The following is a 14,417-nucleotide window of genomic DNA, read 5'->3' as shown; positions in this document are numbered from 1 at the left end:
ATACGCTTAACTACCCCTATATTCATATATTCTTGCTTTTATATGAATATTCACCATTTAATACTCTTGTATAAGAGTCTTATCACTTACCTCTTAAAGCTTCGTGCCAGAGTTTTTAATAAGAAAAACATTAGGTCTACTTTCTAAGGCGCTGGGATTTCACTATAGAACCCAGACTATATTATTAAAAAGCTTAATGTGCATTTACGGACGCCTATACCCCCTATAGCCAACGCTTTAACACTGTCACGGGCTGGAGCCCTGTGTGGGCTTAGGCTATGCCGTAAGCCTTACGAGCCGTGCACACGTACTTAAGTGCAGCAGAATGAACAGAGAGGGATCTGTTCATTACGTACCTTTTGCCTGAATAAGCCCGGGTGCGCATTTAGCGCAATGGTTTGTTGTGTCTCCTGCCACATTTGCCCTTGTGGGGCCCACACCGTTACACATATGTCACGGGCTGGAGCCCGGTTGAGATCTCCGGCCTTGCCGGAGCCGCACGTATACCCCTCTGCTGGGAAGCTGTCCGACCGCGACCTGTAATAACCGATTATTATATTGGATTATTACATTCGGTTATGCTACAGGCCGGAGCCGGTCGAGATGTCCGGCTTTGCCGGAGCCACCATTCTGCCGCAGTACACCGCCGAGTCCGGGCATATCATGCCGTAGCTGTACGCGAACCCTTGTAATTCCTCCTTTTCCTCCTCAGCTTAGAATAGTTAATCGACGGCACCTCTACGTTGAACAAGCCTAGGGGCCAGCCCCTTACACCTAAGAACCTCTTTGACAAGACTATGATTGATCACCGAAGCCTTTCCTACCTTGTGACTTATAAATATAGCTTCCCTAAAGCTATTCCCTGACTATAAATACTATTATTAGTTCCATAGCCTTAACTTCTACAAATATACCTTACTATAACTAGCTGGCCGTAATATTTCAATTACTTCTGTTTAGTAAGTTAACCCTACAAAACTACTAATAATAAGAATAACGATATCTTTTAAACCTACCCTATCCACCTCCTCTAATAATTTTAAAAGTAAGGCCCTTATACCTACTAAGACCCTAGACAAAGAAATAAAGGACGCCAAAGACTCGAAAGAAGAACTTGACTTTACCCGTAAGGTCTATAAAGGCCTATAAAATAAGATTAAAAAGAATAACTCTAATATCGCTAATGTGGTTGATAAGCGAGTGGATCAGACAAGCGAGTGGATCAGACAAGCGAGTGGATCAGCCGACCGCGACCACAGCACATTTGCGACCGATACGCAGCACTAAGAAAAGTAATTCAATTGAAACTATTTAAGATCCTCTTCTTCAGACATTTCTTCAGCAAATTGACATGTTCGTGCATTATGACCAGTGTTCCCACAGACGCCACATCGCCGTTGGCCCGTCTCGGTCCTCGGTCGGCGACCACTACTCCGGCGTGTTTCCTCCTCGATCTGAGCTGTTGCTTCTCTCTGCGACTGAAGGTCCTCAGCCTCAGCTATAGTAAGACTTCCTCCTTGTCTGAGACGTGTTTTCTTAGCCCTCCGGCGCCGGCTTAGTAGGTTGTTTTCCTCACGAAGGATTTTGTTCTCAGACCTTAATAACGCAATCTGGTGCATAAATCCACGCGCCCCCTTTGATAGATGCTCAACAGCTTCAATAATTGAAGTTGGTGAGCTATTCTGATGGCGGGAGATCCTCCTTTTGATGAGTTCAGACTGAGAAGATGCTTCTGTTGGGTTGTTTGGCGTCTGAGAAGTCCACGCAGGGGGTGTTGTTGGGAGGGATCCTGGAGGTGTTGGAGTGTGTAACCTGATATCAAGCTTTGAAAGCACACTTTCGGCACTCAAAGGGACAAGCCCAGCCCCTCTGAAACCTCCCTGAATGTTCTTTTCCGTAATAGCTTGGGCAAAAGCCTCGCGAAACGCAGGGAAGAAGTCTTCCTTTGTAATATGCGTATTACCCCGGCGCATCTTATCCTCAATTTGTCGACCATAAGCCGTCTTTAGTGGCCCAAAGCACCCAACGTCTAAGGGCTGAAGCAGATGAGACGAATGGGCCGGCATACAGAGTGTGACGATATTGTTTTCCTTGCAATATATCTCGAAGTCGGCAGCGTGGTGACTTTCATGCCCATCGACGACGAGGAGGCGATAACTGCCAGTTGCACGCAGTTTTGTATGCCGATCAAAGTGCTGGAGCCAATCTAGGCCTCTTTCGTTTGTTGTCCATCCGTTGTCAGACGTTGCAATGACCCAGTCGCGTGGGAGATTGGTTTCCGTGTACCAGGTGGAGAGGTGATATTGGCCTGCAACGATGATATACGGCGGGACGCTGTAGCCCGACGAACTAATGGCCTGAATGACTGTAACCCATTCACGGTCACCAGGCTGCATCATTTTCGTGTTTGAACGCCTTTCGGCGCTCGTGACGACCATCCCAGATGCAATCTGGCCCATCATAAACCCAGTCTCATCAAAGTTATAGATATCAGAGTCCACAATACCATATTTCGCGATTGCGTTCGCCACAAGGCGAAACCACGCGTTTATGGCGTTTGGATCTTCGCATTGGGCCCTCTTGTAGTCGTACTTGCGAAAAAAGCGCGTCTGGAGCTGTGGTTGTCGCTTGACGAAGTTCGAAGCCCAGCGCTTCCCAACTGGGGGCGCGTTGCGGTCGGCGAGCAGTCGATTAGCCATTTCTTCCACACCTCTAATGCGGGGAGGGAATGATCGGGAATCTAGGTCGAGAATATACTCAACTAGCTTCTCTTCTTCAAGCGTAGTCAAATTCCGCGATCTAGGCATAGTGTCGCGTCGTGATAACTTTCCCCTTAGACGATGGCGTAAGGTTGAGAAGGGTACTGAGTAGATCCGGGATGCCGCTCGGATACTAAGATTTGGTGTCGTTTTGATAGCCTGAACCGCTAAGGTTAGCTGGCCTTCATTACTTTGTGATGACATGCTTGGTTGTGGCGTAACGCCTATGAAGGGTGGAAGATATGTTGGTCGCGGTCGGCTGATCCACTCGCTTGTCTGATCCACTCGCTTATCAACCACGTTATTAGCTATACTTTTAAAGATAAAACCGTCCTAAAAATAACCAATAGTAGAACCAATAAACCACGTCCTATAGATAATATAATAGACTAATAGACCTTAATATAGCTAAACGAGAATAACCATACTAGAAAGAAGTTTTTAAATATTTTAATTATAATAAGCCAGGATATATATCCCGAAATTATTACCTACCTAAGAGGATTTAGTAGCGACCTGTCCCCGAGAAGCAGATCAGGATCGCTACTAAGGAAGTCTCTTATAAATAATCTTTTTAAATAGTATACTATAACGACAACTATCTTGTTTATTAAGATAATAAAGAATAAGCAGAATGGTACTTAAAGAAGCCCCAAAATACCGCCCGATTAAAATATAATATCACACTACTACCTATTAAAATAGTGGCTATAATAGTTAAAAAAGATAATATACCTACCTACCGGCCCTACACTCTCAAAAAAAAGAATTAAGAATATATTAGCATCCTTACTCAATACTATAAAGCATTAAAAAACAAGAAGGATGCCCGCTCGAGAAGAATATTATAAAGACTTGTAAAACAAATTTAACAATGCCTTATAACCAACATAAAGAAAGAACTCCTATAACTAGAAAAGAATCCAGAAGAAGACTTACTAAAATAAGAGTCACGAACCCCTATTAAGTCTATTAATATAATACGACAAATCTTAAATATAAGTTCTAATATAAGGTCCTTGAGCAGATTAAAGATCTTAACTACAAATAACTATAAAATCAAAATTATTAAGGGAAAGAACCTTGATTTCAAAATAAATAAAGGAAATTGATATACCGGCGTCGCAAATTGATACACCGGCGTCGACCTTACACCGGCGTCGCTGTTCGACCTTTTGATTGGCTCAAAAAAACAATACCTCCCCATAAAGGCGGTGAGGGTGACTGCACTAACATGGCTATTCCTGCCCTCTTCTCTAACCTAAGTGTTACGACCCAACATGCATGACCAAGAACAAGGCCTGCCCCGCAGGCTCGCGGCGGCTACAGCGCACCATGTATGCAGAGGACAAGGAACACTAGGCACCCTCTCACGGAACGGAAGAACTATGGACAAGTCACGTGATGATAAGAGATAAGAGATAAGGATAAGGATATGTTGGATATGAGCTATCCAAGCGATCCTTGGATAACCAGGATGTGAGCTATCCAACATATCCAAACAAGGACACTGTCCAGCACAAAGGACATGTTCAGAATCAGGACTTGTATATAGGATGGACTTGAGCCGGACTCTAGGACAGACTTCCCATAGCTTCTTCAGCAATTAACTTCGTATCAGGATTAACATCCGCTTTCAGCTACTACCTTGGCAAGACTACGACTGATCACCGAAGCCTTACCCACCCTTACGATTGACAGACATAGTTTCCTTGAAACTATTCCACGACTACGATTACTGTTACCAGTTCCGCAGCCTCAACTTCTGCAAACTACCCCTACGACTAGCTGGCCGTAACACTAAGCTCTGATTTGAGATTTCTAAAAGTACGTATTACAGCCTACTTATACCCCAGGTTTGTAAATCTCAAATAGTAACTATATAACCCCTCGAAAGGCCTATTACCTAACTACCTTTTGCAACGTGGTTGTAAAGATTTATCGTCACTATAGACCATTTCCTACTAACTCCGTTTCCTCCGAACACTAGGCTGCATCGGCCGTCCACTTGTATGATTCCCTGTTGTCCTCCCCTTACTAAGAACACTAGACTGGCTCCTTGTTTGTCGCTGGGATGAGCTTGATATCTGGCTTTGACTTGGCTGACTTGTCTCTTGTGTAAGCCTAGCTAGCGTCGACTTATTCTTGCTCCTAGGTGGGCGGCCTCGCTTCTTATTATTTGCGCCTTGGCTGCTGTAGGTAGTGCGGGCTTGTCTGGCTGACTGGCCCTCTGTAGGTAAGGCTAGTTGCGATGGGACAGGCTGCACTGTGTTCTTTGGCCTGCCGCGGAGGGATGTAGCAATCTTAGGGTCAAGGATCCGGCGGTATGGATCTGAGGAAGACGTCTCTCGAAGACGCCACCGAGGGTGTACCTCCCATTTACTGAAAGTAGCTGAATCTAACTTTTTGGAGTAGATCTTATGGTAGTATGGGATACCTAGCTTAATTGAAATAGTGTAGTCTGGACTACAGTCTCCAAGGGGAGCTGGGAATGGCCTCGTGCCAGATGGCATTGCTTTCTTTGCTAGCCGGTATTGCTTCCCAATTAATGTAAGATACTTCGAGGGAAGTATCGTTCGAAGTTCGCCTAGGTACTTAAAGCGAGTACCTATATACTCCCGGCCTGTAAGTACTTTATCCTTAGCATAAGCTTGCCTGAAGCGTATCTCCTGGTTACTAATCATGTCCTGTATAACATTAATAAGTCGATATAGGTGACTAAGACTATTTAAGAGATAACTCTTAATGTTGTTATTACTTGACTTAGTGTTAGAGGTGACGCGAATACTAAATTTCTGGTATTTTCGGATAGAGTAGCGGGCCTACTGTGCTCTTAAAGGTAGGTATGTTGTGTAGAGGTACTGGAGGATTGGGCGTTGGTCGTTAAACTCTTTATAGAGCTTGGTCTAGGCTTTCTTAAAAGCTTGCTTAGTCTTAGCAAAAATAATAAGCTTCCATATTATAAGGACCCTACGATACGTATGAGGGGGGGCTTATCAATAGATGTGTTGATATAGGCCTCATCCTTATCACTTAGCGTGGCTATTGCTTGTATTGGTAGCTGATATCCCTCGTTATTAGACCTACTGTTGTTACTGCTATAGCTGCGGTCCTTAACCCACTTCTGCTTAGCCCTGAGCATAACGTTAGAATTGATGTGGTGGATGTAGAGTTGTTGCTGAACGTCTGGGAACTGCTCATTCAGTGCAGCCTTCATCTGCTTGTCGTAGTCTGTAATAATAACAGTGGGGTAACGGACTGAGTGTTGGTCTATGAGTTGGCGGATCCCTGCTGAGAGAAACTGGAAACCCTCTAGTCTCTCGTTGTCGATAAGGCCAAACGCAGCGTTGTAAACAGATCCAAGGTAGGTCTGCCTAGTAGCTTGGAAGAGAGGGAGCTTAAAGCGATTGGTGTTATAGGTGTTGTTAAAGCTAATCACCTCAGGGAATCGCTTCCATATTTGGAGATAGTAGGGAAAGGTCTAGACAAGGCCAATAAGGCGGTTTGGCTCGGCGTCTACCTATTTCACTACGTATGGGATATCTCGCTCATCAAACAGCTTGATTAATACTGCAGTTAGCGAATATCCCGCTAGTTTCTCTTGGTTTATACGAGCCCTAGCGTTATAGATATCTTGCTAGGTGAATGAGGACTCTAGGAACTGCTCCTGGATAACAATATGTACATCGCGAGCCCGAATCCCAACTCGTCGGCTTATAGTTTCAATAGTATCCTAAAGTGGCTAGGTAAGCCTACGATATGAAGGGTATGCAGTAGCTTCAAGGCTAGGGCTATGATTATACTGACTATGCTAGGGGTCTAGGTGATAACGTAAGAGCCACTTGCCCTCCTCTTGAGCCTCGGTAATAACTTGCCATTTACAACCGCATTTACGAGACTTGCGCTGTCGAATGCCAGCACCTTGTATAGGCCCAGGCTCGCCAAACCGATCACATTGGAAGGTATATCGAATAATTCGGCCTCGAGCTTTATGCCTATTCCGCTTTACAATGCCAAATCCATGAGCTCTTATAAAGGTATTAACTTGGTCGAAGAGGGCATTATAGGTTTGCTCTGGATCGCTAGGAATCGGTGGGTTTGGGATTTTGGTTATAGGAGGAGAGGAGGATCGGTTGCTTAGAGTATGGTAGGAGGCTGCAGTTCGGAAAGACGCTTCGCTTTGAGGGGAGGATTGCCGTGGGGGTGAATAGGGTGATAGGTTGACTTGGGGACCCCATGTTTCTTGCCATTGACGGACATACTCTTGTTGTCGGAGGAGTGCCGTTGTTAGCTGTTGATTAGTCCTAATAACCTGTAGAACAAGCTGAAGAGCACTATTGAACTGCTCTGTTGTAGGATGGGAAGGTTGCTGGGACTGTTCGTTGGGAGGAGAGGGGCTATGCTCTAGAGAAAGTCGTGGGAGAGTAGTCCGTTGGGTTTTTATTGTTCCTTTAGGGAAATGACGAGTAAGATATAGCGTAGGCTCCATACTAGGGTAATCGTATATAAGAGGTCGCGTATCTTATAGTATATCGGCTAGGAGCTCGGTAATAAGGTCGCGCTGCCCTTGAGGATCACTAACTCCATAGAAGTGGCTAACGCTAGGGCGGCTACTTTCTGAGGAGGGAGATGATGGTGGTTGGCCAGATGATGGTGGGAGGCCGTACTCAAATAATGGTCGCTCTCGTATAGGGGGAGGTTTATTAGTAGGGGTATTGCTTTGAGATTGGCCTATTGGAACATCTCTAACTCCAGTTAGAGAAGCCATTTGTTACGGCCAGCTAGTCGTAGGGGTAGTTTGCAGAAGTTGAGGCTGCGGAACTGGTAACAGTAATCGTAGTCGGGGATAGCTTCAGGGAAGCTATGTCTGTCAATCGTAAGGGTAGGTAAGGCTTCGGTGATCAATCGTAGTCTTGTCAAGGTAGTAGCTGAAAGCGGATGTTAATCCTGATACGAAGTTAATTGCTGAAGAAGCTATGGAAAGTCTGTCCTAGAGCCCAGCTCGAGTCCATCCTTATATACAAGTCCGATCCTAACTGAACAGTGCTGAACAGTCCACTTTGTCTGGATATGTTGGATATGCCGAATATCCAACATATCCTTGACTCGGTTGGATATGTCGAATATCCAACATATCCTTGACTCGGTTGGATATGTCGCATATCCAACATATCCTTATCCCTTATCATATCTCTTATCATCACGTGACTTGTACCATAGTTCTTCCGTTCCTGGGGTTTCCCCAATGTTCCGTCCCGTCCTGCATATATGATGCGCCGTAGCCGCTAGGCGTCAGCGGGGCACGCCCTGGTCTTCATGTTGGGTCGTAACACCATTGTAAGCAAATAGCATAAGTTAGACTTAGAGGCTTGATGATGTAACCTTAGAGGAAAGGGAGCAAAGGAACAAAAAGGGTTGAGATACTTTGTGGGTATCTGGCAGAATTTGATTGCACTAACAATATTTTTTTGAGCCAATCAAAAGGTCGAACAGCGACGCCGGTGTAAGGTCGACGCCGGTGCATCAATTTGCGACGCCGGTATATCAATTCCCTAAATAAAAACGGAAAGATCGAGTTTTAAATGGATAACTAGGAACTAGGCTTTAGTTCTAGCTCTTATATATTTAATAAAAGAGAAGAATTACTATATAATTCGGACGAACCTTATAATGTTACTTAACGACGTACTTATATATAGATCGATTATAAGGCACTACCTAGCGTTAACAATACCAGCTCTAAAGAGGATTTCGACGAATCTCGGTATAAATATATTTAACGTACTTTACCAGTCAGCCGCGCATATCAGTCAGCCGCGCACTTTTCCCGACATCGTAAATATCTTATAAGTTTATATAACCAGAACGTAAAAATTCAATTAGCTTTCATCGGCATCTGAATTACTAGACGATTCTCCATCTTTAGAACACGTTCGCGCATTATGGCCTGTCTTGCCGTATACACCGCAACGCCTTTGAGCCGACCGACCCTTCTTCGATAGACTACCTTCTTTACCTTCTTGAGGCGCTGGGCGTTTCCCTTTACTCTTTTCTTTTAAAATAACCTGGGATTCCTCTATACTAAGTGCTCCTCTAAGCTGTGTATGCCTTTTTATTCGCCCTCCGCCGCTTAGTAAGCGCCACATTGGTATCCTGAAGTGTGCGTACCTGATCTGTTAAAATAGTGATCGAGTGCGCTATTGCCTACGCACCCTTTGCTAGCCGGTTAACTGCCTCGATTATTGGTGTTGGAGAGCTTCCCTGATGGGTTGAGATCCGACTTTTAAATAAAGTTGGACTGTGAGAGCGCTTTGTGGCGGTTAGAGGGCGTTTGCGATTGCCAGACTGGTGGTGTTGAGGGGTCGGTCACAGGAGGTGTAGGCGTCCGTATATGCATATCGATCTTCCCAATTACAAGCCATTTGATTTCCCTCTCGCCACAGGTACAGTCCAGTCTAGCCAGTCTTCGGTCCTCAGCCACGGAATGGCCACTTCAGATCAACTCCAAAGGGTTCGTCCTATTCGCAGGCGGCGCAACCTGCAACGCATCCCAGTGCTCAGCAATACAACTCCCCTCGAACCGCCAAATATCAACAGCAACAGTATACCGCCCCATCCCCGGGCCCTCCACCTTGACATGGCTCCACCCGACGTTATCCGCCAACCCAGTGTTGGTAATCGTAACGTTCCACTCGGCAATGAGCGGCGCAACCCAGGCCAGACTCGCGTCGCGGTCGCCGTTGACGTTGGGGTTGTGATTGATCGCGTCGAGGAGGATGTGTTCCCTCCCCACGCGGTAGACGTCCTTTTCGAGGTAGAACTTGCGGAGGAAGTTTGTAAAGATGATGGATTGCTCGGCCGGGGAGACGGGGTAGCCCGGGTTGCAGGTGTAGGATGGGACGGTGGTCGTCGTCGTCGAGCCCGGGGCGGAGGCGTTGTTGTTGGTTTGGGCGTTGGCTGTGGGGAGGGAGAGGAGCTGGAGGGCTGCGAGGGCGGAGAGCTTTGTGAAGAGCATGTTGGGCGGTGGGATTTGGGGGTTGAGTTGTTGAGTTTAAGAGGACGAAGAGAAGGAGCTTTGATGATGAGATGAACTATAAACTGATGGTGAAGATGTTTGGTCTGAGGGAATGAACTCTCGAGACGCGGAAATCAAAGAGCTTATAATTTGGATGCCTTTTTTGCAACTTGCAAGCTTCCAAGTCACGATAGCTTCAACTCTTGGCAAGTTGTCAAGTTTGTAAGCAGATTGTAATCTTCCCAAGAATGATTGCCTTGCTTTGAAATCTAAATAGTCCCAGAGACAAGATGCCTCTAGCGTGAGCGTACATCGTACTCCCTATTGCCCAACCCTAGCAACATGAGCAGAGACTCAGCCATAAACCTCGCGGTCCGGGCTTGGCACATCTAAGAAGGCAGGCCGGTACAGCAAAATTGATTAACTGTGGCTTCCAAAATCACGGGTCTTGCCGCTAGATTGTTGTCAATGCTCGTCATCTCACTAATTACAGTGCAGTTTTCTTGGTCTCCGAGTCTCTCCCAAGGGAGGAGAGAGCCTAAGAGGTTTAGAACTTACAAGTCGTGGCGAAGCATCCGCGCGCGCGTGACGCAACGGCGAAGAAAGTGCAATTGTGGGCCTAAGGAAAGTGTCAATGTTCAAGGTTGAGTCGTACAGGTACTGCGTAGTCAACGACTGATATGGAGATATCACGGATATCTTTTCGGTAAATATGGCCTTCCCACCACAGTACTAACGAGGACTGTGTGGAAAGGCGCTTTGGAGAGACTGGATCTAAGACATAGACAATGGCAATATCTTTGAATGTTCCGTGGTCCGTGGATTGTACGACACATCATGAGAACCGCCATTACGTAGCTGGCATCTATCTGACTTGTTCAATTGTACTGGAACCAAGCCGTACTTACCCCCTGAACTCAAAGGGACTTTAGCCAGTAGAAGCCCTTAGTACAACATTATAATAACCGCGCGGTATCAAAGGTGGCAGGGCATGAAGGCCTTACTTTACAGAATACAGATTACGAATACTGACTCTGCGGTGTAATACGTGATATTACCTTGGAGGAACAACACACGACATGCTGGCTAACTAAGTCTTGCGCTAGCTACCGTTACCCTCAAAGATGATTAAGCACGGGCCAGCCAAAAAAATGGCAAATTCGACTGTTGACCAGTCAGCGAGAGAGGTTTTCAAACTATCCCACCCGGCCGCCGACCTCCACTTCCTCTTAACTCTATTCGAGGACGTCGAATTTAAGAGCTTTACCGAGCGGTGTTAAACGAACGGTTTTCGGTGGGAGTTTCGTTTTACCTTTTTATTTTCATTTTTTTCTGAGCTTTGTGTTTTGTTCTGTAATTAAGTGATTAATGAGATCAATATCTGGTAAGGATGGGCGTGTGTAAGTTGGAACCTTTCAAAGTGGAAGGAGACTGGCTCGTTGAAGCTTGTGAGTGTGGTCTGTCTCAACAGTATTGTACATAAGATGCCCTCGGCCTCCCTCTCCAGCACTGGAAGGTTTCAAGAAGGCTTGCTGTCGGTGAAAGATAAAAGGCTGGGGAATAGGTTCAAAAATTTTATTCGCTACTGAGTCACCGTTTCATAAAGCACTCACTTTACGGTTCGGGACAGAGATGGACATAATGTTGTGGCAACCAGATACTCATCAGCTAGGAAACAGGATACCAAGGTTCCAATCTTTCCAACTCGCGATTAGCCCGCATAAGAGCTTTTACCGTAAGCAATTTATGAGCCTATGCCCCGTGATGATACAAGACAGAACGGTCAAGGGAGGACTTACACCGCCGAGTGTCTACCTGACGGAAAGAATGTAATTTGTAAAAGAACCACAAAATCGAAGCCATATCCAGAGAAAGTACAGATGTGTATGAGATGCCAAGATGGAGACAATCTCACCTCCTAGCCTTGGCCGCTACCCATCATCGGTCCTCTATGGAAACTTGGAAAGCGGTAAGGGTGCTGTGATGATGAATTCTACAACTCATCAGACAAAGCGGCCCATTCGTTCCGTTATTCTCAATTCTGATTATCAAATCCGGAAACATAACAATGACAAGCCAGTTTCAGATCCGGAACATCCTAAGCTCATTCTCTGGTCTACTATATGAGGTAGTTTAGTATCGTGGTCATGAACGGCTTCATACCGACAAGCACAGATGTACGATAGAGTCTTAAAATAGTAGTGGAAATACTAACAAGTCCTAGTAATAATCAAACTTGAACGCTACGCACAACTCGGTGCGATGGCTCAGGAAGGGCTTCGCCAACATACTCGACATAAATCGCATAACCAGGTGGCCTCACTAACAATCAAATCCTCAGACAAATCTCATTAGTGTTTCATGCACATCACACAAAGACATCACCTAGTCAAGAGTCGTTCAGATATTAAGGGCGTTGAGTTAAAAGTTGACTATATTTACAAACCACTCATGCTAACGCCTCTGATGCAACAAATAAAATATAAAAAGGGCACACAACGATCAGAGTCGCAGGCAAAAGCTGAGTTAGAAAACGCCCGCACAAGTGTTCGATAAGTTTTTTCCTCTTCTCGAAAAAAAAAAAAAAAAAAAAAAAAAACCAACTGAAAAAAACTTTCGAATCCAAGACTCAACACAGAAAAAAAGGGGAAGCACGTATAGTTTTGGTTGAACAGTAAAGAAAGTCTGGTTATGGGTATACAAAAACACCCTACGAAATAAGCTTGTGTGGTCCCTTTTTGAATTTTCCTGGGACCTGGGTTCCACAGGACTCATCTCTCGCTTTTCGTCTTTGGTTTCCCCTACCCAGCAGCAAAAAGAGATATGAAGTTGACCTTCCATATAATCCGTCCGTCTATAAAAGCGGCGAGAAGCTCTTAATTGGTAATGGTGGCGAGAAATCGATCCAGACGTCAAGTCGGAGGGACGGTATACTGGTGGTGTGAGAGAAGCCTCGGGTATTGTGGAGGCGGTGTGGTGGGTATTTTGTACAGAGTCGGGAAGGAATACGATGAGCCGTCTAGTTGCGGACAGCAGGCATGTCGACCTTGCCGCCGAAGCGGGCGACAACAGCGGAGTCTTGCACAGTCGCGGTCGGCTCCCAGGTAGCTCCCTCCTGAACGATGCGGCGCATGATACGGCTCGTCGTCTTCAGAATCTGGGGGTGCGCGGCGCCAGTATCGACAGGGACCGTGTTCGAGAAGTCAGGCAGCTCGAGCATGCCAATGTTGCGCTTCGCTTTGGCGGTGGCGGCAGGAGCCGGAGCCTGGCCTGGCTTGATAATGGCGAAGTAGACGGCAACGATGACAGCGATGATAATGATGATGAGGACTGCAGACAATTAGCAAGGTATTCCGGCCACTCAACAGCAAGTGCTGACTTACCGCAGATACCCAGGCACCACCACTTCTTCCTCTTGGTCGCTTTGGCGGTGGTGATTGCAGTTCCAATTTCTTGGTTGCCCTTGTCCAGGTTCTCAACGACCTCCTCGCCCTTCTGCTCGATCTGCGTGACAGCAGCCTCTTGCTGCACAATCAACGTATCCATATCCTGGAACAACTGTGCGAGCTCATTCAGCTGTTGCTCGATCTTCAGGAGGGCGGCTTGGCGATCCTGCACAGCGTTGAGAACGGCGTTGGCCTGGGCCTGGCGACCGCTCTGCATCACGGCCTGCTGGAAGATCTGGGCACCGGCACCAGCATCCTCAACCGCCTCACGGACCTCGCGCTCGTCGGCATCGGGTCGGACAATGCGGTACTGGCGGGCCATCTGGTCCTGGGTGCGCTTGCGGAAAGCCGACTCGACCTGCTGGTACTGCTGGATCGCCCCCTTCAGGCGGCGATCGATACGGCCGACCTGCGGCGAGTTTCTGGCCGACTGGCCGTCGGGCGAGGACTTGACTTGGCGCACGCGGTCGGTAAGGCCGCGGTACAGGGTCATCGTCTCGGAAGAGAGGGCATCGAGTTGGCGGACCGTCGACGAGTTTGCTGATGTGTCGGCATCGGTCAGGGTACGCTCCTGCAGCATGCGCAGCTGGTTCAGGTTGGCCTCAATCTCGTCAATTCCTTGGTCGATGGATCGGCACTCGTTCAGGATGGCGTTAGGATCCGATGACTGGCCGAAGCCGCTGGCGTTCTGGGCGAGGGATTCCATCTCGACGTTGGCGCCTGATCGGACAGACAAATGTCAGCAAAAGAGCGCGTACGACCGTCGCGGTCAGGTCGTACCATAATGGTCCCTACCCATAGCTGGCCCCTGATTGTATCCTCTGTTTCCACCGCCGCCGTAGGGGGAAGGCCCCGAACCGAAGCCCTGCTGAGGAGGTCTGGCAGGAGCTCCTCCTCCGTATCCTCCACCGGGACCATCGTCCCGCTGGTCAAAGGGGTTTTGACGACCACCGTATCTATGCTCGTCTGTCAGTATTCCGCGTTCGGAGAGGTCGTACTCGTCGTCGTGTGTCCCGTCGGCTCCATGGGAGAGAGAAACATACCCGTACTGCGCCATAATGTTAGTTTACTTCGACGGGTATCGGTGGCAGGAAGGACGATCGGGTCAATTAGGTAAGGAGAGGTAGGCAGGGTGGAACGCAGAAAAAGGCGTCAATCGTAAACAAGGAAGGACAAGTAGAATGGGCAAATGCAACG

The 14,417-nt window shown here is 47.1% G+C and overlaps 2 protein-coding genes across 2 annotated transcripts; both read right to left on the bottom strand.

Moving 5' to 3' along the window:
* Positions 1–9,252: 9,252 nt before the first annotated feature.
* On the bottom strand, positions 9,253–9,774 carry BDP81DRAFT_450151 (uncharacterized protein; the record flags this gene model as incomplete). Its single annotated transcript, XM_060592490.1, has 1 exon — positions 9,253–9,774. The coding sequence occupies one exon, from the start codon at positions 9,772–9,774 to the stop codon at positions 9,253–9,255; it is 522 nt and encodes a 173-aa protein (XP_060444843.1).
* A 3,019-nt stretch (positions 9,775–12,793) lies between these two features.
* Positions 12,794–14,277, bottom strand: BDP81DRAFT_450150 (SNARE domain-containing protein; the record flags this gene model as incomplete). Its single annotated transcript, XM_060592489.1, has 3 exons — positions 12,794–13,104; positions 13,158–13,940; positions 14,001–14,277. 3 exons carry the CDS (start codon positions 14,275–14,277, stop codon positions 12,794–12,796), a joined length of 1,371 nt encoding a protein of 456 aa, XP_060444842.1.
* Between the last annotated feature and the right edge of the window lie 140 nt (positions 14,278–14,417).

Source organism: Colletotrichum phormii (genome assembly GCF_030913505.1).
Source record: "Colletotrichum phormii strain CBS 102054 chromosome Unknown BDP81scaffold_11, whole genome shotgun sequence".
Taxonomy (NCBI): Eukaryota; Fungi; Ascomycota; class Sordariomycetes; order Glomerellales; family Glomerellaceae; genus Colletotrichum; species Colletotrichum phormii.
The sequence above is the reverse complement of the archived record's forward strand: the minus strand, read 5'-3'. Positions and strand labels throughout refer to the sequence as shown.